General features: G+C 35.6%; 1 protein-coding gene across 1 annotated transcript; it reads left to right on the forward strand.

The window, feature by feature from the left end:
- The first annotated feature begins 714 nt into the window (after window positions 1–714).
- Window positions 715–24,824, forward strand: LOC118191305 (xaa-Arg dipeptidase-like). Its single transcript, XM_035362109.2, has 6 exons — window positions 715–975; window positions 3,708–3,856; window positions 8,196–8,345; window positions 13,429–13,561; window positions 19,034–19,273; window positions 20,978–24,824. Exons 1-6 carry the CDS (start codon window positions 768–770, stop codon window positions 21,289–21,291), a joined length of 1,194 nt encoding a protein of 397 aa, XP_035218000.1. The 5' UTR covers window positions 715–767; the 3' UTR covers window positions 21,292–24,824.
- Window positions 24,825–25,839: the final 1,015 nt, after the last annotated feature.

Genomic DNA, 25,839 nt, shown 5'->3' on the forward strand with positions numbered 1-25,839 from the left:
TTCATGTTTTAAATAAGCCTTTATGTGCATTGATTTATATATTTTGGACTAGAGTTGCTATTAATTTACGTTAAGCTTAGAAAGAATAAAAGTGTGCCGCCCAACCTGTATAGTGGCTAGTGTCGCTGACTGCCATGCCGACAGGCCCGGGTTCGAATCCCGGCAAAGAAATGGATGTTTGTAAATGTATAGTGTCATGGCGGCACTCTAAATATCCGGCGAGCCGAAAGTCCTCTCATGGGGTTGTGGGTTCAGCTCCGTCCCCATCAAAATTGGGAATTATGGCCACATGCAAGTCCGATGCCTGGAAATTGCCCCCATCAAATTTGGGGACGGAACTGAGCTAAATCGCACTGTCACCTGTAAGGTGCTCAAGACTGTTGCCAACGGCAGGCGTAATCCTGCGCTCCTTGTCACGAGGAATTTCGTGAGCTTGGGCTGATGTTACTGTCAGACAAGACAGCACAAGTAACAACAACAGAATAAAAGCGTAATCTATTTAAAAGTAGTACAAATCGTGTCGTTTATCAACGAATTGAAAAAAAGAATTCATGACATAATGCTAGAATGTTGACAAGAAATAGATAAATCACATTGAAATTTGCGTGTCAATGAAATCTCTTTTCTTTGTACTACTATTCTAAAAGTAGAACAGTTTATCTAAGAGATAATTGAGCTCATGACCTTATTTTTAAACCTTACTCCGCATTTTGAAAACATACGTCTTAGTGGAGGAAAAGTTTTAAACCCGAATTCCAGGACCAAGAATGGCATATTTGGTAGGAAAGATAATAGCAGAAAATGCTTATGTCCTATGGAAATTGAGTAAAGAAATATGGCAGAATCCAGAATTGAGTTTTGAGGAAACTTTTGCTCATGATCTACTAACACAAACTTTGCAAGAATATGGATTTGTTGTTAAGAAGAATTATTTTCTACCAACAGCATTTCGAGCAGAATTTGACAGTGGTCGAGGTAAGCAAATTTCGTATTACCCTCAGTTCTTAACTGCTCCGATATTTCTTAGTTTTTGGGATAAATCACAATTCTAGTCGCAGCGTACCGTAGGCCTAAGTAAGAAGGCTCAGACACTTCTTTTACATTACTGAACAACAAGTTCAGTTGAAATTTGATCTTGAAAATTTTATTTTTTGCAATAATATTATATTACAAATCGCTTATCAAATTTTAGTTTATCTCTTTACATTTTATTTAATTTTAATTATTTAATTATTTTAATCCTTAATTTTTTTATTTATTTTAATAAATAATAATTGGTACTTTTCCGTTCGCAAATCTCTCCAAGTAGACTAACACAGAGTATACATATAAAAAGTGTTGACAAATGTTAGTTTTAAGAATTTTTTATTTTGAAGGTATAAATATTTTAATATAGTATAAAATTTTGTAAAAAAGCTAATAAATAAAGACAATAAATTGGTAAAAGGACATTAATTTAAGAATTTACTATGCTTTCATCGTACAACATCCTGATTCGCCGGTTCATATTACGTGACCCCAAGTGATATCATCTCACGTAAACTACGCACAAAAATCTAATTCTCTCAGTAATTATCTAGTCGTACATTAATTTCTAGTTAAATCTTAATTTGGAATACAAGTTTAAATGCAAGAATTATTTCAATTCGTACGAATAGCTTACTCAGAAATTATGTAAAACCGCAGTGCTTTACTTCGCTAGTGCATTCTCATTAGATTTGTTGAATTTAACCTTTGGCTTTGCCTTTTCTATGTTTTCGCCTTCGGGTGAGCGGTGTGATTGCATCCTAATCGAATGGCGTTAGGACATAAACTGAACTATCTGGTAAAAATTCTATGTAATTGTATGCCAGCATTGAAAGAAACAATCAATCTGATAAGAAATAGCTGCGACTTGCTTTGAAAATAAGGCGTAAAAGGTTACCACCGAGGATATTCTGTTTGGCATCAGTTGTACCATTATTGGCGACTTTGTCGCCTGCGCCGGCAAAACGGAAAAGTACCATTCATTTTCATTTAATTAAATAATAATTGAAATTATTAATTACTAATATTAATTAAATAATTATTAGTTAATTTGATAATAATTAACTATTTAATTTTTAAATCATTAATGATTTTAATAGTTATTTTATTTATTTATTTACTTTTGTTCCTCTTTGCTGACGGTCTTCTATAGGACTCTAGCACTTCTAATTTTAGAAATTAAGCCCTGATTACCCTACCTGTTATCAACATTATCATGTTCATAGCTTTATAATGGAATGTGAAATAGTACGCAACATTCGACAAATATTGTACAAGATTCATAACAGAGGTTAATTCATAACGGTTTTCGAAATAGCTGTGTAATAACATTAAGAAACAGAGTAACACATTTAATATCTAAGACAGAGGTGACAGAATTAGTTTTTCGTTGTGTTTGCAAACTGCTACTGTATTCTGTTTTCTAGAACACAGTAAATGCTTTCCGAGTAATTTGGTTGAGATACACTGAACAATTAGCCATCGTAAAGCGTTACCATTAAATCTTCTGATGAGTACAGAATATCTAGCATCGTTATAAGAAATTGGTTGTTGTTTCGCAGCAGATTGCGTCAAAATACAGATTTGACCTTATACACAAACATTCATTGCAACAATACAGCTGCTATTAGAAATGGTATCAATATTATGTTAGAATGATGTGTATAATATTACATCCCTTCAGCTTAAGAGTGTCCCTGTTCTGGAAACCAAGGCAGTGTGAGATATAGATACTGTTACGCTTTTCTTTTCTGCTTCTGATTCTTCTGACACCAGTTGTTACGTTATTTTCTTCCTTCACGTTCGTACGGGGTTCGTAGATTTGGAGTGAATAACGACGACACTTTATGAAGTATCGAAACACACTTTATTTGCCAGTATTGTCAGGACAGCTCCAAAACACGTTTTACAGTCGTCGAAGATCTACTATAAACATGCTGACACGATCAGCGACGCAGCCTTCAGGTTATGAGGCTATCACGGTGGAGACAGCTTCCTGCAAAGCAGCCGACTCTGCTTTCCGGAGTACAGCTCACGACTCTGCTTGGTTGTTCTCGGAACTCCACGTACTCTCGAGACTCTCCACGCTACAACTTGCGATGCACCCGATGACACACGAACACAGTTCCTGACTCTTCGGTTCAGTCTTTCCCGGAGCTCAACACGCTCTCTCGATGATGCACTAACCGCGATACACTAACAGACTCCTTCCGTGGACTTGACGACCCACTCGGCACTCGCGGCCCGGCTGTCAACTCGATCGACTCCGCAGGGATTGACTCGCTAGACGAGACACACTCATGCTCGATGAGAGACACACTTCCTCTCGATGAAGCACACTCTTCTTGACTGCGGACCAGCAGGGTTTATATAGCTTTCGGCTTGTGTTTGGGAACATTCTGGACTAAACCGGTAAGAATTTGTTCCAGAAGGTTCTCCAACCATCCATGGTATATCGCCAATTTTGTCGCCAAATGTTGCCAAAGGGGCGATTTTTCGCCAAATGTTACTACCCTGCCTTCTCTTGCCACTATATGGCAACCCTAAAACTGCTTTGCGGGGAAGCCATCTCACCTCGCTTTTACATTTCGTAACAATACTTTTGTGGTCATGCCATTTATAATACTGTTGAAAACTATTTTGGTAGTTACAGCACTTGAATCCTTTTTATTTATTTTTAGATGGGTCTACTGTTGCTGTTGTATGCGAATATGATGCCCTTCCGGGCATCGGACATGCATGTGGCCATAACCTTATAGCTGAGATTGGTGTGGCAGTTGGGATTGCTGTCAAATTTTCTATGGAAAGAGATTCATCAGTATGTGGAAAGGCAAGTCAAATTAAATTTATACCAATGTATATAATACCGAGGTTAAGAACATTTGAAATATACAAGAAATTATACTGTATTGAATACTAAATGCTTACACTGTTGCAATACATTAACGTATTTGTCAGTGCCTGAGTTTGTAGGATTTCATCTTAATTAACCCAGTTATATTATTGTAGACTTGTATATCCCACTTCTGATAATTTGTGGGTGCTACTTTGCTAGACGGTTGCACGGATTTTGGCGATTTTTTTTGGCGAGCGATACGACTTATGGTAACCTCATTGCTAGATAAGTTATTTATGGTAACCCATACTTTGTTGTCATTTTATTTAAAAAAAATGCGTTTTATTATGTATAAATTCCGTGTTTTAAATATTATTTATGACTTCTAAATAATAAAAATGAATTTAATTTTGCATTTTTATTTTAAATAAAAATTTTATTGTTTATGATATTTTATGGAATTTTATGTTGTGAATGATGTAATGAATGACGTCACATTATTTTAAAAGTAATTGGTTTTAATATCTATAAATTTAATCTAATGTTTTAAACATTATTTATGGCTGTTAAATATTAAAATACAATTTAATTTTGCATTTTTAAGTATGATTTTATTATGAATGATTATTTAAATAATTTTAATTCTATGCGTGATGTAATCAGATCCCTGATTGGTTACTGAATATTTGTGCATTACCGCGCCATTTTAAAATTTTATTATTCATCTCTTCGAATTCCTCAGATTTCAAAGCGAATGGATGTGTTCGTTTTGAAGATGAATGTAGTTACTAGTAATTACCAAGAATTATTGTTATCGGCATAAAAAATTGCCGTTTGAGACCTTATTTTGGCCAACCTGGATTACCTAATCAAAGATTTATTTATTGTTACAAGGGTCAGAGGAAATTTATTAAAAATTTTTGGAGGAAAACTCGCTAATTGCTTCTTCAATGAAGTGCGAGAGATGTGGATAATAGATGAAGATCGTTTTTTTTTCTGGTACTTATCAATATACGTAAGGTAAAATACTTTAAAAAAATGTAAGTACATATTTTTCTTTTACTTTATTATTGTATACTTCAATTTTTATTAAAAAATTAATACACTGTTTTCAAAAATTCCTGAGATATTTATTGCCACATTTGTTTTAATGTTAAATAATTATATTCTATAAAACTTATTTTAAATTTATTTAATTTTAATTCTTTTAAACGTTGGTATGATGTTTTTAATTCAATATTCAATTTAAGTAATATTTTATTCCAATTAAATGTTGGCGCAATGTTTTTATAGCGGTGTTTTTATTCTGTTATATGAAAGTAATAATTTAACCTTACTTTAGCATTTTATACTCTTAGTAAATGTATTTATTTACATTTGCCAGCCATCTAACAAAACACACACACACACACACACACACACAAAAAAAAAAAAAAAAAAAAAAAAAAAAAAAACGTTTTCAACAAAAAATTAATCCATTATTTTTAACGATATTTATCCTTTTAAAGTTTCGAATACTTTATTATGCGTGAAATAACTAAAAACAGCATTTTTCAAGATGGCTGACGGCTGTAAAAACCGCGCCAACAATTGCGACAATTTAAATCGCCAAAAATCCGTGCAACCGTCTACCAAAGTAGCACCAATTTGTGGAGTCCTTGTGGGCGGCATAAGTTAAATCTAACGGGCTTCTTGATTACGAAGACATTTTAATGGAACTGAACACACAGCAAATACACATACGAAGCACAAAATACTAATAGAAAACTGCTGACGTCTTACATCCAACTTTGAATTTTAATTCTTGTTGCCAACTCTAAGAAAGCATTCCTAATAACTATAATCAAACTATATATTTCTCCGATTTATTGTTAAGCCGATTATTTAATTTCTGGTCAATTCCTACATTATTATTAGTCCAAAGGGCTTTTGTCCCTGAGGGACTATTGTTTTCGTTTTGGCATTTTGTGTTGAAAAAGTTGCCACCAAATGTTAGATTCCTGCAATATATTTGAAGAAATTAAATAATGAAGAATCTGCATAAATGTATATATGTTTTTCGCATTGTGATAAAACAACGGTAGCTAGAGCCATCAAATTTTGAATGACTAATATGGGCGAACTACTGCGAATATGAGCATTTGGAATTTCTTTTGTTATCGATTTCATATTTTAACTTCATTTTTACATTTTTTTTTTTAAATTTTACTTTCATTTCTACTTTTGTCAGATCTCACCTGGATATAAACTGGTAGTTAATGCACATGCTTTTCAACTGACAGTTTATGAAAATAGGTATATAATGTATATAATAGAATGTCTAGGCAATAGATAAAATGCTTAGCTTTTCTGGGCAAAGTATGAAATATCCGAATTATTTTAATAGCATATATACTTTCCCTAGGCATTGTATATAATACTTGGCATCACATAGAATGACAAATAATTTGATCGAGAATTGGGTAGCATTAAGGATTTCTTGAACTGGATAAATCTGTTTACATGAACATCACATCATAGCGTTTTAACAGCTAACAGATCCGTTGTTTTTTCTTAGTAGCCATTTTGCCCTTTTCATCACGATCTCTTGTAATTAACTTTGGTTAGGATATAAGGTACGTTCTCCCTCCTTCCAGCATACCTTCGTAGTGTAACGGTTAGCACACTCGACGCGTATTCGAGAGGTCCAGGTTCGAGTCCTGGAGAGGGCATTGCTCATTTTTCACTTCTCCAGCATAAAAAACCATAATGTCTCTACAGTGGTGCCCTAACTAAAGTGTGGTGGATGATGATTCTTCACCACCGGGATTTAGCGATTGGGTCCCCTAATCCCCTATCGCCGTTTAGAAGGGGGGCAGTATATAAGGCATTTTCTCCCTCCTTCTTGCGTGCCTTTGTAGTGTAACGGTAGCACACACATTTTTCACATCTCCTGCTTCTAAAATACCTAATGACTATACAAGGAAGACACTGTTTCTTTGCACCATTCACGCGCACTCTGTGCAGCTCATTGTAGAATGGCCCACCAGTGGCCGAGCGGCAAAGTCGCTGAACACTGGTAGTTCGTCCGAAGTTCGAATCCCGCGAAAGAGCTGGCTGCATGGGCGTTTTCGTGGTTTTCCCATGTGTAACGTGTATACGAACCAGTTTCCCTTAGAAAGTCCTCCGCGAAGGCATCCCTCCCCTTAGGCAGATAGTCCTCGAGGCTTTGCCATAATCACACACACACACACATTGTAGAATGATCCTTGCATGTCAACATGCCATGATTCCTTCTCAAACACGACCCCTTGCTCTTCCATTTTCATAAAACACAGTATGGGGGAAAGTCTTTGCTGAATGTATTCAAAGTAGCTGAAGTATTTCTTCATTTCCGTACAAAGACTGAACAATAGACGAAGTTAGGAGGCAAATAGACAATTTTCCTTCTGAGATAAGCGTTAGAAGTATCTATGCTTCGTCCAGTGCTATTAGAAACGTTGTCAGAAAAGTATTTTATAAACTTTGACAGTGTGTTTTTTGACATTATATAAAATACCTAGGAAATGTGTGAAATATTAACTCTAAAAATGCGCCCGAACTTAAATGTGGTGGACGATATTTCGTCGCTACTAGGATTTAGAGACTGGGTTTCTAAAACCTCCAGCTGTCCTTTAAAAGGGGAAGTGTATTTTCTCACCTCTTCCAGCATGCTTTCGTGGTGTAACGGTTGCACACCAGGCGCATATTCGAGAGATGCAGGTTCGAGTTCCGGAGGCATATAAGCATTTCGTACCGTGCCACAAGCATAGGGAAAAATACATCCTCGCGATTGGATATAGCTTCTAATGAAATCATTTCCTCTACGTTTAGAGACTATCATTTCCTCTACGTTAAATTCTGAGTAGTGGTTTAGTTCAGCATGAGTTCGGAGTATTGAAATATCTCTGCGTCAGCTTCGCTGTTTAGATGCGCTTGTATTGCGTTGTGTTTAACGTTCTTAATAGTTCGAAATGTAACTACTGATTGTACTCGATGATACTGTGAAGAGCTGTACGAGTATATTTGTGGAATGTTTCAGAACTGTGACTTGTTTCTTTTGTGAAAACAAATTTTATCACGCTATTATCAGTTCTGTGTTCATTCATTATGTTACGAACTCGTACGTACGCAAAAATACCATTGAAAGAAGGGGAATTTTTTTTTTTTTTTGGTTAATGCAAACCACATTAATTTCTAAGATTTACATTAAAAAAAGTATGTGCATATTGAAAAATTTATATTTTTCGAAACTGAGATATTTTAAAAGAAATATAATGCATTTCTTTCTTACATCCTGAAATTTTCCTTTTAGATCATAGTGTTAGGTACTCCAGCAGAAGAAGATGGAAGTGGTAAGATACGACTGATTGAGAAAGGTGCATTCAAGGATGTGGATGTTGCTGTCATGGCTCATCCTCAAGTCACTAATAGACTATATCCACTTATTCTTGATCTTGCAAAAGTAAGCTATATTCGTATTTCTGATTTGCAAGGAATAATAAAATGGATGAATTCTATGCTGACATATTCGATATTGAATATTGAAAAGTTTGTGAGATCTAGTATGTTTCGCAAGGAAAAAATTGGTAACTAGGATTTCCTTAAGGTTGGTACCTTGCAAATTCGCTCACAGACGTGAAGATGAACACAGCAGAGAAAGATTGTGCAGAGGCTGTTCACACATTTTTTAGACGATGTATATTGTATTCACAAAACTAAATTACATAAAATTCTTGTGTTTTAAATGTTCTGTTTCACATCCCTTATTCTGAACTATCTTTCGACACCGCAATTTCCAGGATAATAATGTCCTTTGAAGTGGCAGAAGAGATATTCTATCCCATTCCTCCCGAAAAGCTTTCCAGAGTCCTGTTAGGGTTTTGGGACAACGTTTGGATAATGCAGTTTTTAAAAGTCCGAAAGCACAAAAATCCATAGGTGACGCATCGGGAGATTTAGTAGGGATATCAGTGAAGGGTTGATACCAGTTTTTTGTTCCATTTCTTTTAGGAAAGTTACAGTGGATTTTGATGTGTGACTGCTAGCTTTGTCCTGATGGAGTGTCACAGATGGTACTGTGGCACTGTGGGTAAAGCGATGGTATTTCATTCAGAAACATTGGCGATAAAATATGTTCCTGATAGTATTTGAAGTTAATCTTGACATTTTTTTGCACTCTTTTTATTTTTAACTTGCCATTATAAGAAAAACCAGCAACAATCATGAATTCTTTAGAAACACTTTCTTTCGATTCTTTGAACCATGTACTTAAATTTTTTTCCTCTCCTTTTATGATAATAAATGGCTTCTTTTTTTTCTTTTGTGACAATCATTTAAATACACCCATGCTTCATCTGTTGTGACAATTGTTTTCCATTTTTCTTTGGATAAGTGTTTCTCATATAGAATTCTGCAGCGTTTCCTGCGTTGAGCGATATGCTTTAAAGAAGACGATGCACATTGCGTTTTTTCGCTTTCTTAAGATTTAAATCAACGTTTATCATTTTGTTTACAGTGGACACAGAGCATTTTAATGATTTTGCATCTGTCCTTTGTCTAGGGGATTTTCTTTTAACATTAAACAACGTACCTTTGCAATAGTCGAAGATGTCCGTTTTTTCCTGGGATACTTGTTTGGAATTTTTGTCCCACTTGAGGCTCCAATCGGACGTTTTTTTCCTTTCTTGTTAATGATATTACCTATCGACGCTTTAGATATCACAAAACCATGACTCTCACATCGTTTTTGGATAACGGAGTATGCATATTTCTCTTCGGAAAGAGCGTAAATGTAGGCTTCGAACCACTGCTTTGTTAAATTCGCCATTTTGAATCAAAACAAAACTTTCAAGCCACAGATGACAATTTTGACTTTTAAAAGCATAGTACAATTGCAATTACTTCTTTTGCAGCAAACGAGTTTTTATTACCGTTACCAAAATCATCTAAAAAATGTGCGAACAGCCTCTGCACTGCTAGTCTACACAATTCAATTTAACCTAACAGGCTGACTCAGAAGCCTACGCCGGCGATAGACCAATTAGACTAACTAACTATACTAACCGCGCAGTCGCCACTCAGATTAACCCTCGGCTGCTCATCGCGCAATTTCCACGGTCAACTCAAATGTAGCAAAATCTGCTCATTCCGCGATTTCCGCGGGCATGTGTTTTTCTTCCGTTATTGAGGAGTCCATACCGTTTTTTCAACATTTAACACCTGAAATAAATTATATACAGTATTAGACGTTTAGTTTACAATTTGGTAAAAAGATATCGTTAGTTATCCACTAAATTGTGGCATTTGAAGACACGTGATATTACCTCAAACTACACATTTTTCTTACAGAAATGGCTGCTAGAAAACATTCAGCGATTATCTTGATTATTTAATTAAATTATTGAATTATTAATTAGATTTATAGATTAGATTAATAATTAGATTGATTATTAATTAGGTTTATTGAATCTGGTGCAAAGACTGTGAAATTGCACTTTGCCTTATAAGGTATTTCTCCCACTTCCCTAGCGTGCCTTCGTGGTGTAACGGTAGCACGCTGGGCCGGTATTCCAGAGGTCCGTGGTTCAATTCCCGGCGAAGGCGGTTGCTAATGTTTCATCTTTCTGCCTTCCAAAAAATCGTAATGACTCTACAAGTGGCGCTCGAACTAAAAAGGGTTGTGGATGATGATTCTCCACACCCAGGGTTTGGCGACTAGGTCCCCTAAAACCCTAGTCGCCCTTTAAAAAGGGGAGTATATAAGGTATTTCTCCCACTTTCCAAGCGTCCTTCGTGGTGTAGTGGTTCTGCACACTAGGCCGGTATTCGATTCCCGGCGAAGGCGTTGTTAATTTTTCGTCTTGGCTGCTTCCAAAAAATACCTAATGTCTCTACAACCTTGAACCCTGTTTAAAACTCTATCATACTAAACTACATTTCTAAAGTATTTTTTCCTCAGCACTTTGTATTTTCTTAAATTTTATATATTTCACTTTTTTATATTATGCAATAAGTAGAAATTAACTGTAGTTCGATTGAAATTTATTTTTAAAAAATTCTTTTTTGGTGATAACATCTGAAATTGGTGTTCTGGCAACGTAATTTCTCGTGATAAAAATCTATATAAAATATATTTTCTAGAAAGGAAAAATGCATTTTCCAATTCTCCAATATATATAGATTTAAAATAGGAAAAAAAAATTGCACAATTTTTCAAGCGATTTCGGTCTACAGATTGAGCAGTCAGAGGATTAACAGCTGGAGGAAATAGCAAACGTGAGCTTCACTAGCGAAATCACGCTTTGTCTAACCTTTACGTTCCAATAGTTGGTGCTATTCCATTAGAGTTGCGTCAGTTAAAAATGCACGGAATTTTCTTGTTGTATGTATGTAAGTATAAAATGATTATTTTTTAATATATTTGGGGAGTACTCTTGGGGAGTATAAATTTGGGGAGTATAAATTTGGGGAGTATTCTGGCCAATCCATTCGAGTGATATCTTCACTTTCCAGTAGCTCCTCAACAGCAAGAGTCCGATGTGGCCGTGCATTGTCATCCATAAAAATTAAATCTGGGCCAATGGCACCTCGGAACAGACGCACATGGGGAAGGAGTACCTCCTCACAATAGCGATCCCCGGTTACAGACCCTCTGTCGAAAACGTGGAGCTCAGTTCTCCCGTTCAGCATAATGCCTCCCCAGACAAGAGCTCCAGGACCACCGTTACGGTGTCTTTCCTTGATGTTACTGGGATAAAACCGGGTCCCGAACTCTCTCCAAATCAAAACGAGTTGAGAATCGCTTCTGGTACTGAACTGACTCTCATCCGTAAACAGGACACGACTCCATTGATCAGTTGTCCAGTTTTTGTGCTCTCTGCGCCACTGTAAACGGTGGCGTCAGTGGCCAACTTTCAACGGGAGGCAGCGTTCAGGACGGCGAGCGATTAGGTCCTCTTTGTGAAGGCGTCTGGCCACAGTAAACCGCGACACTTGTCGCCCCGTTGCTGTACAGAGTTGCTGACTGCTGTCGGCCTCTTTTCGCCTGCAGGACGATATATCGGTCATCCCCTGCAGTTGTCGTACTCGGGCGGCCACCATCAACCTTTCTAACAGCTGTACCTGTGGTTTAGAACGCTTTCCAAACGCGCGAAACGACACTTTTGTTGATTCCGAACTCCGCAGCTACACTGGTGACAGTACGCCCCTCCTCCAGCTTTCCGAGCATTCTTCCACGTGTGAGTAGTCCAGGTGATTTCTTCTAGCCATATTTCACGAACTGACTCACTGGCACTTGCAGCGAATATGTTGAATTGCGTCTCCGTCCTTCCTTTTATTCTACTGTTGAGCTGCGAGCGCCGACATCCCGCGTTTCGTTTACGCTCACGACGCCTCTGACGTTTCGTTCCTGATATTTGCATACGCAGGACGTTTCTACTGACTTACGTGTTCATTGTACTGATCTCCAGACCTCCTTTTCTGCAATTTCATGGCTATCTGCTAAATTTTTATATTGTTGCTTAAGTTTTGCACACCAGTTTACTTCTACTTCACTGCGTATTCCTCACTACTTCACTACGTACTTCTAAATACTTTAAAGTGTTTAGAAGTTGATTTGAAGACTCTTCGTTACTTTAGAAATCTCTCTAATGTGCGTAATTGCTATTATCTATCATGACCATCAAACGAGATCCTCTATTTGCTGGAATAATGGAAGATCTAATATGAACCTCAAGGAAATATTGGCAAAATTAAGAGACTGTTCTCATAAAAAAACGTAAAACTTTGTCTAAGAATGTGCCTTATTCTCTACAGCTGCGGGGATTAAGTTGCTTTTTATTTTGAAGCAACCTGTCCAGTTACTCTCGCTTTCAACCCACGCTTTCTTGCCAGAATGTAAATGAGTTAGCGCGCCGGTCAAATAAGGTAGAAAGAAGTTAGGGAAGGTATTGGAAGATGAATTTAGAGCGTGTTCTGCCCCTGAAAGCCACGTTATTATCTTTGATTTACTAAGGATTAGATTCCTGGGGTGCTTTTAGCCATTCAGCTTTGTTTACGCCGATATTTTAGGAGTCAGAGCCTGAATGCGCATTAAGTAGCACGTGAAAGCCGTTAGGCTAACTTATTCTATTCTAAGTTACTTTTTGAGTTAAGCCAAAAGCGTTGGCTTTTGCAAGCATAACTCGGTGCCAACTATGAATAATATTGAGTTAATAAAGGGTTTATTACACTGTTTCTGTGGACTTTGTCGTACTTCAGAATTAAAAATAATTCCTTACACAGCCTGTTATTGTTTACTTAGTTTATGTTCGCTAAGAATACAAGACATTATAAAGAAAAATAATTACATTTATGAACTTTGTGCATGGAAATTATGTTCTACAATATTTTTTTTTTTCCAAAAATTACATAACATATTTGCGATCTTTCAGAGTTAAGAAAATCATGTAGTTTCTTGGGAAAGAAGTTTATGTCTTCATGAAAACATATATTAGGTTTATTTTTTAGAAATCTCTGTAACGTATATAATTTTATTAATTTTGTAGTTGACCGTGATATTCCGTGTAAAAGAATATACTGATCCTTGGGATGGACACACAGCTGTAGATGCAGCTGTGAGTTGTTACAATAACATCTCAATAATGAGAAGACGCTTCAATTCAAAATGGAGAATCAATGGTAATTTTTTTTTCCCTCTCGATTTTTTTGAAACTGTCTAGTAAATAATTTCTGAATAGATTTTATTTCTCTTTTTAGTAAGTCGATATTTTTGTACACATTTTTCTGCAGTTTAAAACATCTGAGTTAAAGAAAACAGTTCGGAAAAAAAAAAAAAAAAAAAAAAAAAAAAAAAAAAAACCTTACCCTTGCTATTAAAAATAACTGAAAAAAATTTATTAAAAGAACTCATTGCATATTAAAATTACAGTTCCTTATTATCATCCTGAGAGCTGGTTTTTTGAAATTACGATCTAAAATACAAATCACGACATTATGAAATATAAGATAATTTTAAAGAGCATGTGTTAAATATGTGTCTTTTTTCACATTTCGTTGAATGCCTGTAAGGTATCTTCTCCCTCCTTCCAACAAGTATTCGTGGCCGTAGCGGTAGCACGCTCGACGCGTATTCCAGGTGAGGGCAATGCACATTTTTCACGTTTTCTTTATCAAAAAAGTAATGCTTCTATAAATGCAAAACCTTAACATTACAAAGTAATCATTTATTTCAAAATTCATATAATTTCATATTCTGCATTATACTGAACAGTATCAACTGGGTGTATTAATGTACGTCATATGTGCTGTTCACATATCTGCAGAATTCCTGTTGGATATTTGCTTGTTACATTCATAGTAGTCACTTGTGTTACTGACTTATTTACGGTTCGTTTACAATTCACTTATGTATAGTCTTCCTCATAGCTGAAGGTGACGCTGAGAAATACAAATCAGTGTATAGGAAAATCCTCTCTTTCGTCTTCTTCTTCTGAAAGCATATTCTTTACTGCATTAACTGTATTTTGAAGTGCCATTTGTTGCCGGTTTACTTGTTCGTACTTCGAGACATCAGTCATCATCCAAGATATTTTTCGCTTGGAAAATTCGCTCGTGAACCAAATTCCACTGCATTTAAAAGCCCCACACTGTATGTTCTGCCTCGACATGGGAGAAGGGCGGCAACGCTTTTGTTGGCTGTCCTGCTTACTCAGCTAATCGGACCCAACCGCTTCCCCCCCCCCCGAGCTGGTCACTCGTTTTGTCTATAAGGTAGGAGTGGACAGTATGGGGGAGATTAGTTGCCTTCACAAGACTAGATCCACCGTTTGGTTCGATTCGGTGGTTCGTCCAATCTCGACAGGGATTGTAATGGTACTGTCAAGCCTGTCTCAGGCTGTGTGATTGCTACATACTATTAAATAATCATAAAGGTTGTCCTCGGGGGTTTTGACCCCTTGGGATCGCTTCTGCTATTAACCGTTTGTTATTAACCGTCTAAGCTGCTTTGGCGGTCTAGGTCTGGGTGCCTTTCTCTGTGCTTCACTGGCACTTTATTTAAAAGTCAACACGTTATTCCCTATTTATGAGGACAGTGACCACACTTTCACAATAAGTTATGATGATGATTTCCATCTGGTGGTCTCGGGAGGGGGGCAGCAATCTGCAAACAAAAGCACAGGAAAGTGTCGATAAATTTGTAGATTGGGCAAATACTCACAAACTTGTTATCTCCACACAAAGGACAGAAGATCTTACAAGTGACACTTTCAAACGTAATCCTTCTGTTAAGCTTAACAGCTTAACGCGGAGAGTTTTAAATGTGGGCAGCAAATAAAACACTTTAGCCCTCTTTTTGACAGTACACTCTATTTGCTACCGCACTTTAAGCAACGAGTCCAGTTATTGGCAAACTCAGTGTAACGAACATCTCTTAAATGAGGGGGGGGGGTGGTGCCAGTGCAACTTTTTAAACACTGGTACCTGACAATATTGATTGTACCTTGATTCAGTTGTGCAACGAGCCATCTTATATGGTGTTACTATATAGGGTTATGAAGTCAATCAACATCGAAAGCTGATCATTAACTCAATCCAAAGTTTATTATTATTGCATATTGCACAACTTCAACTGCAATCCTTATTAAATTTACTGGAAGCGTAGACTAGACAATCGCAACACAGACTTTTAAGCAGAGCTTTTAGCCCTTTAAGCAGCAGTTAGCTATGCTAAAGATTTTCAAAGACAAATAAACATTAACAGCTACATGGCTTCAAGCCTAGATGCAACTGCAGGTACTTGTAGCAGATGCCCTCGTGTATATAGCGTCAGAAAAGCCTTGTTAGCATTATCACCGAAAAAAAGACCTCGTCTGTATTGGGTTCCCGACTAGTATACAGAGGAATGGACTTGCTGATGAGCTTGCGAAGTATTCTCCCAATGATATAGCTATTCCAGAACAAGCAACACTTCTACTGTCATACCTCAAGCACATTAAAATCTGCACTTTATGATTAAATGGCAGAAGCACTGGTAATTTGGAAACGCGGACAGACATTTTCTGCCCAAAAGTAAAAATTAAGCTGTTTAGCAGCAATCCTCTTTTACACACGTAACGGATCATGGGCCCTTTCTCAACTACCTCTAGCGATTCGGAAAGAAAACACCAGATTAGTGTTAATGTGGATAACAGGGCACTACCGATCACTATGTGTTTTCTTGTATCAATACAAGGAAACAGCATATTACAAAACCCAGTACTTCGAACTGCGCAGTATGTGACGAAAAGCACGAAGTCTAGTTCTTGTCATTTCACAAAATACAGCCATTTATTAAATTACTGTGTTTTGATACACTATTCCACCCATGGAACTGTAGCTTTGCTTTATCTTAGGAGGCATATTAATGCGTCAATAACCATAAGTCAACTCATATCTTTTGCTCTTATAATATGCACCGCATACTGTTATTCAAAGTTGTAGAAGAACTTTCTTTATATATGCCTAGATTACATCGTAAATACTTATTCACGTCTAAATAATCTAACTTTGTATATAATATTTATATGTTTGTATACGCATATGCATACCATCTGCATTTCTTATGTTCATCTAATGTTCTTTTAATGTTATAGTGTAACTTGTACTAGTGTAACTTATAGATTACATTAGTCGGGTGTCAACCATCTTTGTATTGTTAACGCCAGGGGAAGGATATACTCCGGCGGTGCTTTGTTCTATTCTGTGTTTAAACGAAGGGAAGTGGCAAGTTGTATTTATTTGGATGAAATAATTATAGACTTTACACTAAATTAAAAGGAAATAGAGTTTTTAGAAAACAACATTATGAATGTGCATTAATCAAAATTATGGTTGGAAAAAGTTATTCAGTCTATTAGTCTATTTAACTCTTTCACAGAGAAGTCGCCTTCACTCAGATAGCGATAGGACGCCCGAAAGCGCGCGACCCTTATCTACTTGGAGTTTTCTTCCATCAGGTTAGTGCATGGCTTATTGATTTCGGGAAACTTTAAATGGTATTCCAGTCATTTATTTGAAGCGACTATAACGTAGCTCTCTTATATAAATGCACCTTTCATCTTCTATGTTTGGCGTAGCTTTCAGCAGTTGAAATCCTGAGGCGTTCATTGATTCAGCAGTCTTAATTCAGTTCCTTGTTTCAGCAATCTTGAGGCGTCTAATCCTTGATTCAGCAGTCTTAATTCAGTTCCTTGTTTCAGCAATCTTGAGGCGTCCAATCCTTGATTCAGCAGTTACGATCCTGAGGCATTCCTTGATTCAGCAGTCTTGATTCAGTTTCTTGATTCAGCAGTCTTGATTCAGTTTCTTGATTCAGCAGTCTTGATTCAGTTCCTTGATTCAGCAGTCTTGATTCAATTCCTTGATTCAGCAGTCTTGATTCAGTTCCTTGATTCAGTAATCTTGAGGCGTCCAATCCTTGATTGAGCAGTTGCAATCCTGAGGCGTTCCTTGATTCAGCAGTCTTGATTCAGCAATCTTGAGGCGTCCAATCCTTTATTCAGCAGTTGCAATCTTGAGGCGCTCCTTGATTCAGCAGTTGCAATCCTGAGGTGTTCAGAATATTTCAACTCATAAGGTTGTAATGTTACTCAATTCTTTGTCTATGTTAAAATGCAGAGGAACCTAGTGAACTAAGTAGCGAACTTATCGCCAAGTTCGAGTGCGTAACGACAGTACGTGCTCGAACTTAGCTACGAGTACGTAACTCTTCAGAAGAGTTAAAATACCCTTTTTTTTATTCAAAGAAATAATAACAGATGGCCCCTTCTCGGGATTACAGGCCTCCACTCGGGCTTTTAACGTAAAAGAATAAGAAACTAATCTAAGACTAAACTAAACAGACTCAGCCGAAGCTGGACACAAATACCTAACGTAGTTGGCGCTTAATTTAACCTAGCTGGCGATTATTAACAGGCACGTACAATACGGCCGAGCATAGTAGCACTAAGTAGTCAGACGGCAAACACGTGCCACTAAGGATTCCTAAGCTTTCTCTCTCGAAGTAAGTTGAACCTTCCTCAAATACTCCTTCTAACTCGTTTGCATAAAACACGATATTAAAAACTCATTCTGGTAGGGCAAAATAGATGGGAAAAGAGAATAAAGCATGTTTAACTTAAAAATAACTGTGAGAAATTTAAAGTAACCTCTACAAGGTAATATGCATTTCTGCAATAAATTCTCGTTGAAGATCGAAGAAACAATTTAAGGCTGTGTCTCAATTCATACTAAAACATGATTCGATTAAAAAGTTTGCATTTTTGCAAGTGAAACTCTTGTCTTTACCTAAATAAATATAGATTGAAATGACTCTTTAATTATTGGGCAACTTGTATTAAATTACGTTTAAAACATCGGGTATTGTGATGTGATGGTATTCTTTAAAAGAGTCAGCACTATTTCTTCTTTCTTTTGGAAGTCACGATCCCTATGTCTGATGATCAAATAAATCAAATATGGAATCTTAGTTACTTCCTGAAAGAAGATAAAATGGAAAGTTATTGAGTTTCATAAATAATTCTGGGTAATGTGAGTGGATTTGAACATTTTAAACCAATCAACAACAACAATACCCCACGATCCCCGAAAAAAAAAAAAAAAAAAAAAAAGCCAAATTCTGTACTTTCAAGTGGATTAAAAACAGAACGGTTAGTGAGCATTTCAAAAGACCGTTACAACGTTGTTTGGGTTATAACTGCATTTTTACGAAGTTGATATCGGTAAGTAAGTTGCTAAATAAACAAGGAACTCATGATCTGGGAGATCTTTTGAATGATTAACATATGTAGGACATTTAGTTGATTTATGCAAGTAGCTGCCTAAAATTATTAGGCTTATGTTATTTTTTCATAAATTATATAACCGAAAGTATAATCCTTACAACGTTTGTGACTTCTTTTACTTAAAGTGTAAACTTAGCTGTTAGAAGTTTTCTAGATTTCAGAATGAAATTTTTAGACTGTTTTACTTATTGCCTCTGTTTCATTTATTATTATGACTTAAATTACTTGCAGAATCGTTTAGTTTACATATATGCAGGCAAAACATGATCGTAATCTATACTGAAAGGTTTGTTAATCAAAATTTACATAATTTTGTTTTACGTCTTAGGTATAATAAGCAGATGTAATGCTGAAGAAGCTGAAATGTTATTTTGTTACCGAGCCCCAACAAGGAAGGAAATATATAGCTTGAAAAAAATGCTAGAGAAGTGCATAGAAGCTGCAGCGTCTATTTCTGGATGCTCTTTTATTTGCAATTTCCATGAAGAAGAAGATAAAAATGAATGCAAGGGTATGATTCACAACAAGACAGTGGCAGAAGTATTTGGAATGCATGCAAAATCCTTAGGTATTTTATTCATTCTTTTTATATCCAGTTTTCATGTAAACAATTAATAATGGATTATTTTAAATTATTAAGAATTTGTCCGCGTCCCGTACGTGCTCTTGTCAGCGTTTTCCACAACCCCGAAGCAGACAATCTTTCCTTTTTCAGCATACCCCTTATTTAGGGATATATATATAATGGCACACATGCTTGAAATGTCATACGGTTTGAAAAAAAAAAAAAAAAAAAAAAAGCTTGAAACGGGCAACAGATGGCGCTTCATATGATAACAAAAGCAATAATTAGCATAACAATTGATTTTTAGCAAAGACTATGTTCTTTATTATAAATGCTCAACATTTTGCTGTCATTCATCAACTATACCTGTAGTCGAGGGGCAATGTTGTGAACAGCACTGTGCAGCATATCTGCAGCTATGGTGAGAAACTGCTGTCGCATGTTGTCTTTCAGTCCCCCTAATGAGTTCGGATAATCGCGGTAGACTTGCGATTTCAGGTAACCGCACAACCAATAATCACACGGATTGAGATCTGGAAACCCGAGAGGCCAAGCATGAAGTGGCGGCTCAGCACGCGATCCTTACCAAACGATGTGTTCAAAAGATCTTTCACACGTGTAGCAATATGGAGCGGAGCGGTATCCTGCATAAAAGTCATACCTTTCGACAGGTGTTTATCAGCCAGACTAGGGTTAATGCCGTTTTGTAACATATCAGAACCAGTCACACTGGCAGTTTGAAAAGCAGAACCGAGCATTTCCTCGATGAAAAAGAGTCTGATCACGATTGGTGTGATAAATCGACATCACACCGTGCCCAACACCCAGAGGCGAGGATAGAAAAGTGGACCTACTAATGTAGATTGGTCTTTGACTTTATCATTGTTTTTAGAGTCAGACAGTTTATCATTACAAGAAACAGTTTCTCCCTTAGTTACGTTAGCGTAGCTCGTGCATGTAGTTACACTAGCAGATTTATTAACAATATTTTCACTAACGTAGTGCGGGGTTGGCCTAGATATGTAATCTAGGTGGCACTGGGTTGGCACCTCCTTTCATTCTTACCCCCATGGTACGCACAAGCATCATTACCTAGGCTCGAAGGAGTTTAACATAAATTACGGACATACCGTAGATACGTAGATAACGACCCAAGCGGGCGCAACCCCACGGTCGACCCTGAGCTTTATATAGTGTATGGTCAAAAATGGTAGAAATTGCTCCAAAAGAAGAAGAAGGTGATTATTTCCACTTATATATGATTATATCCCGAAGATGACCACTTATATCTACCACGTAGCGATCACGCAGCTCCGAGACATACATGATAGCACTAACACGGACCCTGCCGAGCTTGAACGGACTACTGTGTTCCCTCGATGTTGATGCTGTTTAGGTACGGATCTTAGCCAGCACTCAAGAGAATTCCCTTCAGTGAACCCCATTTTACAAAAACCGTACGTACAGACGGCACGCAAAAATATCGTTCAAATCGATTCTGGAACGGTCAAAATAGGTAGTTCCTTTGAAACACGATATCTGAAATTTTCTAAGATTATAATGCTTCCTTTATTTCGCACAAAGAAGTAAAAAATTTCCAGTTCATTTATGCAGACGTAAAGTGTAATCGCATTTTGTGTCTAAAGAAACTTTTTGAAAGTTTCAGATATTGATTCAACCATTTTCATGAATGTATATTTTTTTCAGGCGTCTTGTTTCGAGATTTTGATCCCAGATTCACAGAATCTGCGGTTTCAACAGATATGGGCAATGTTTCCCATGTTGTTCCCAGTATTCAACCAGAATATTCGATTGGAGCAGCACCGCACGTCAACCACACCCCTGGCTTTGCAAAGGTTGCGGGATCCCTGAGTGCCCAGGAACCTACACTTGTTATAGCCGAATCTCTGGCTCGAACTGTTGTGGACTTGCTGTCTAACCGGGATCTCATGAACAAAGCAAAATTCGAGTTAGAATTTTGCAGAGTAAACGAAAATGTAGTAAGATCTCCTGGAGAATGACGTATTTCAAAGAATGTTTTGAGATATATACGGTATTCATGTTCGTACGAAAAACATGTTTATATTTGTCAAGATGTGAAAATAAATCCATGCACATACACATCAAATACGTAAGAGTACACTTGCGAGAAACAAAGAATTAACAACCTGCACAGTACATGTTTTTAAGAAACAAATAAAACAACAACCACACACACACACACACACAAAAAAAAAAAAAAAAAAAAAAAAAAAAGGGTTAACTATAAAATCGGCTTTTCTAAATTACATTTCGTCAATATAGTCATTTCATTGTAAAATGATCTATTTAAATCATTAATGTTGATCATCTCTTTAAATCATCTCTTTGACGCGCCCACCAACAGCCGAGCGCCAACGTCGCTGAACACTGGTAGGTTGACCTGGGATTGAATTCCGGCGAAGGGGCTGACTGCATGGTAGCTTTTCGTGGTATTCCCGATGTGTATCGTGGCTGTGAGCCAGTTTCCCTTAAAAAGTTCTCCACCAAGGTGTCCTGCTTCATATGCAGATAGCCCTCGAGTTGCTTTGCCTTAATCAATTAACCTAATCTGACATTTGTTTGACGGTAATAAGCGTTACTTAAATAAAGTTCTTTCAATAATGCATTTCATTGATTCTGCTGTTCATTTCACTTTTGAACCTAAGACGTTCAAGTCTCTTCCGTTCCTTGACATCTTGGTCACATGCACATATGCAGTTTAAGTAGCACTATTTATCGTAAACCTTCATCTGTTTGCCTTCTACCATGTTTCAAACTCTGTCATTCGACTAAACAGAAGTTAACTAATTTTTATTCCTCGTTTGTCGTGGACTTCAAGCGTGCTCCTCAAAATCAGTTTATGATCAAGAACTAAATTATTTAGCAGTTGCTGTCGACAGAGGCATCTAGCATTATACAAGAAGTGGTTAAAAAATTCTCACCACAACACATCAATTCTATTGTTATCCCTTTATTTTCATCGATTAGTTATAAAATTGCACGCATTTAACAGAAAGTCAACTTCCGGGTCGTTTTTTAATTCTGACAATGAAATATTTAAAGACCTTATTTCGGCTATCAGCTGCTGGGATATATACAGGATTCTCTGTCATTGTGATTTAATATACATTAGTCAAACTAAGACAGCCTTAAAGTTTCGTGCTAGTGAACATGAGGCATATAGTATTCGGAAAAGGAATTAATGAATATGAGGAATGTATTAGGTCTTTCTTTTGAGAAAGACGAATATTCTCTGTTACATAACACTATTGATCAGAAAATCACATTTTCTATTTTTCTGAAGCCAAAATTATTCAAAAATCATCTTCCTTTTAATTATCTTTTCCAGAGGCGTTTCGCATTCATAAAAATATTTTAATTCTACTTAATCATCTCAATCCAATGCGGCTTTACAGCCAGCTTTTAAGTAGATTATTTCGTAGTTGTTTTCGTTTTTTCATCAATAGATGGAGCCAGTAGCGTGGTTTTATTCCTTTCATGCTTCAGCTAATTTTATCTTATCACTGGCTTCACTTTCTCATCATTTGCACTTCTGCACTGAAGAAGTCGGTCCTATATTTAAACCTTTGAAACTAGTCCTGCAAATTTATGAATTCTTGTTTCTGATCACCAATTCTTGTTGCTTTAACTCCTCCAATAGCGTTTTTTGTTATTATGTAGAATTATTTAAGTTTGTTTTTTCGCTGTGTAATATTGTAATATTTTATTTGAAAGTGAAACTAAGAGAGAGTCTAATGTAAAAAGTAACGATGATGACTTACAATTAATACTGCAGTTATCATCGTAAATTACTTATATTAGAAACTACTACAACATTAAATTATAAATTGAATTTTATTTAGTTATGATTTAAAACAATTTTAGCGTTATCAACAAAAGATCTTAATGGCTAAAAACTCAAATAAAGAAAAAAAAAAAAAAAAAAAAGAATTAAATGACAAAGCACATGGAAATAGCAAGCTGGACCGGTTTATTTGGCAAATAACACCAACCTTAAATTTTCTTTTTATTATTTTACTTGCTGTCGAAGAAGGTAGCACGCTTTGCGTCAAAACTGTTTCATACTACAACTTAAACGGAAACAAATGCTGAAAACCCCTTTCGCAGAGGATATATTCACATTTCTTATTCTTTTTCTTTTTCTTTCTTCTTCTTTTTTTTTTTTTTTTTTTTTTTTTTTTTTTATATTGGGATGAAATTCACCTTCTCATATTTTACTGAAATAAAGTAAAAACTAGATTCTTATTTTAAAAATTTATCCTTGATAAATATTTATAAAAATTATTTAGATTTTTGAAATCACAAATTTAGAACTATTAAACACCAGTACAATTTTTTATATGAAATCTTCAGAACATTCTTCTAAACTTGACATTCGCCAAAGTCTAACTCTGTTTCTTTTATTTGTGACTCGCCATCTTTACTTTTTATCGTCTGCGAAATTTTAATTTTACAATATAGAACTGTACAGATGTTCTTCACTGGATAGATTTTGTACTAAATATTCAAATACAGACTGCAAATGCTTTACTAATATATTATATTTCTCTCTCTTGGAATCCCAGCTTATTACAAAATAAATATCATCAAGGTATTCTTTGCAATAAAACAATTTATTCCAACATATCAATGTTAATCAGTAGCTAACACAATAATTCGGACACTCGAATGTTTTTTCGAGATGTTTTGAAAAACAACATTTCATGTTATATATTTCTGTTTGAAGTAAAAATACATTACAAGAATTATCGTCTGCCTTGGAAATTATTACTTAGTAAAATATATTAACAGTTTTAAATCTGAAGTTAACATGGCAAGACACTGTAAATCAATGGCAAGTTCTGTTCGAAATTTAGTTCTTCATGATTTTAAATATGATAAAATTATTCAACATATTTACGACGATTCAAAATATTTATGTTTTAAAAAATATTTATGTCGTACTAAAACGATGGGAATTCGGTTAAAAATGAAGTGCGGCGCTAGGACTACATTCCAAGCTAACACGAAGGAATCAGAGATTTATTCTACGAAATATCAAACAAAATCCACTAGAAGCGGATTCAGAAGAACAATTTGCAATAAAAGTTAACTCTGAAACTATAAAAAAGTCATTAGAACACATGGATAGAATGGGCGATGATAAAAAATGAGCTCCTTCGTCGACAAGAAGACAACGAAAATACGCATGACATTCGTAAAAATCCATGGTAAGCAAAGATTTATTATACTGAAGTAATGTTACATTTTAATACTATATTGAAATTTTTATAATTGGTTTTTGTGTAATTGATTTATCATATTGAAATAATGCTCCCGTTTGCCCGAAAACCAATATGATTTTGTTTTCGAATACTGGCATTTTTAAAATTCTTTTGCAGAAATCTCTTACTAAATATTGGAACACAAGCTTAATTTTTTTCTAATAGTATGTTATTTTTTATCTTTAAGCCTTGCTTGTTGTAAAATAGATATAATCAAAATATTATTTGTAATAAAATAATATGTTCAAAAAGTATTAATAAGTAATTTTTAGAATAATTCGGACACTCCAAGTTTTTGCTAGATGTTTTGGTAGAGAAAGTTTCTTGTTGCAGGCTTTTGTTTTAACTGAAAATACATCACAAGAACATGAAGTGAAAATACATCTGCATCTGAGAATTATTACTTGTTTAGCGAAATGTATTAATATTTCAGTATCTGAAGTGAACATGGTAAGACGCTACAAATTAATGACAATTCTGTTAAAAATTCAGTAATTCATTTTTTAAAAAATGGCAAATGTATTCGAAATATCCAAAAAATCATTTATGTAAAGCGTTCAGCTATTTTTAATGTTATAAAACGATGAAAATTGTGTGGAATCGTTGAAAGTGTATACGTTAAAAAAGTGAAAAACAGTTTATTAATATTCAGTAACTGAATATTTGCAAATAAAATTGAAAAACAAAAGTGTCCGAAAATACATGGGAGCCAACGTAAATGTCAAAACATCTGTATCATTGTGATTGGCGCAGGAGGGAATACAGAAACAAGAAAGCGCTGTTATAAATTATATCGACTGTTTCTGATGTCTTTTCAGCACTCTTAAATTAAAAAAAATCTTATGTGTACACCACATGACTTCCTTGTACGGAATATTAAATTATACGCATTTTTTCTTGCATTTCATTTAAACTTATTGGATTGAATTAAATCTACTTTTTCGATAGCGCATAAACCACAATAGAAAAAATGCACTCTTTAAATTTCACTATATTTGTCTACCATAGCGACACTCTGGCGCTCTAGGTTCACTTATCAGCATCATAGTCGTTCATATTATAACTCAGAATTCACAAAATTTATATCATTTGAAGAATTATCTAATCGTTGCCACATGTTCTATTCAAATACTATAATATATCTAGAACGATGTACAAAAGAAATTAAGCAAAGAAAACAAAAAAGAAACAGTTTTTCACAGACGATTCAGTATTTGTCATTCAATTAATTCAGTTTTCCCTTCGCGACAAGGCAAAAAATAC

Source organism: Stegodyphus dumicola, chromosome 10 (assembly GCF_044657685.1).
Source record: "Stegodyphus dumicola isolate Sdum_Otavi_A_Nest chromosome 10, ASM4465768v1".
NCBI classification, from domain to species: domain Eukaryota; kingdom Metazoa; phylum Arthropoda; class Arachnida; order Araneae; family Eresidae; genus Stegodyphus; species Stegodyphus dumicola.

What these genes read in the sequence shown, in the direction of transcription:
- LOC118191305 (XM_035362109.2), top strand. Translation starts at nt 768, where the DNA reads ATGGCATATTTGGTAGGAAAGATAATAGCAGAAAATGCTTATGTCCTA. An exon ending in ATTCATCAGTATGTGGAAAG is followed by an intron (nt 3,857 to 8,195) that starts GCAAGTCAAATT and finishes TTTTCCTTTTAG; the next exon opens with ATCATAGTGTTAGGTACTCC. An exon ending in AATGCATGCAAAATCCTTAG is followed by an intron (nt 19,274 to 20,977) that starts GTATTTTATTCA and finishes TATTTTTTTCAG; the next exon opens with GCGTCTTGTTTCGAGATTTT.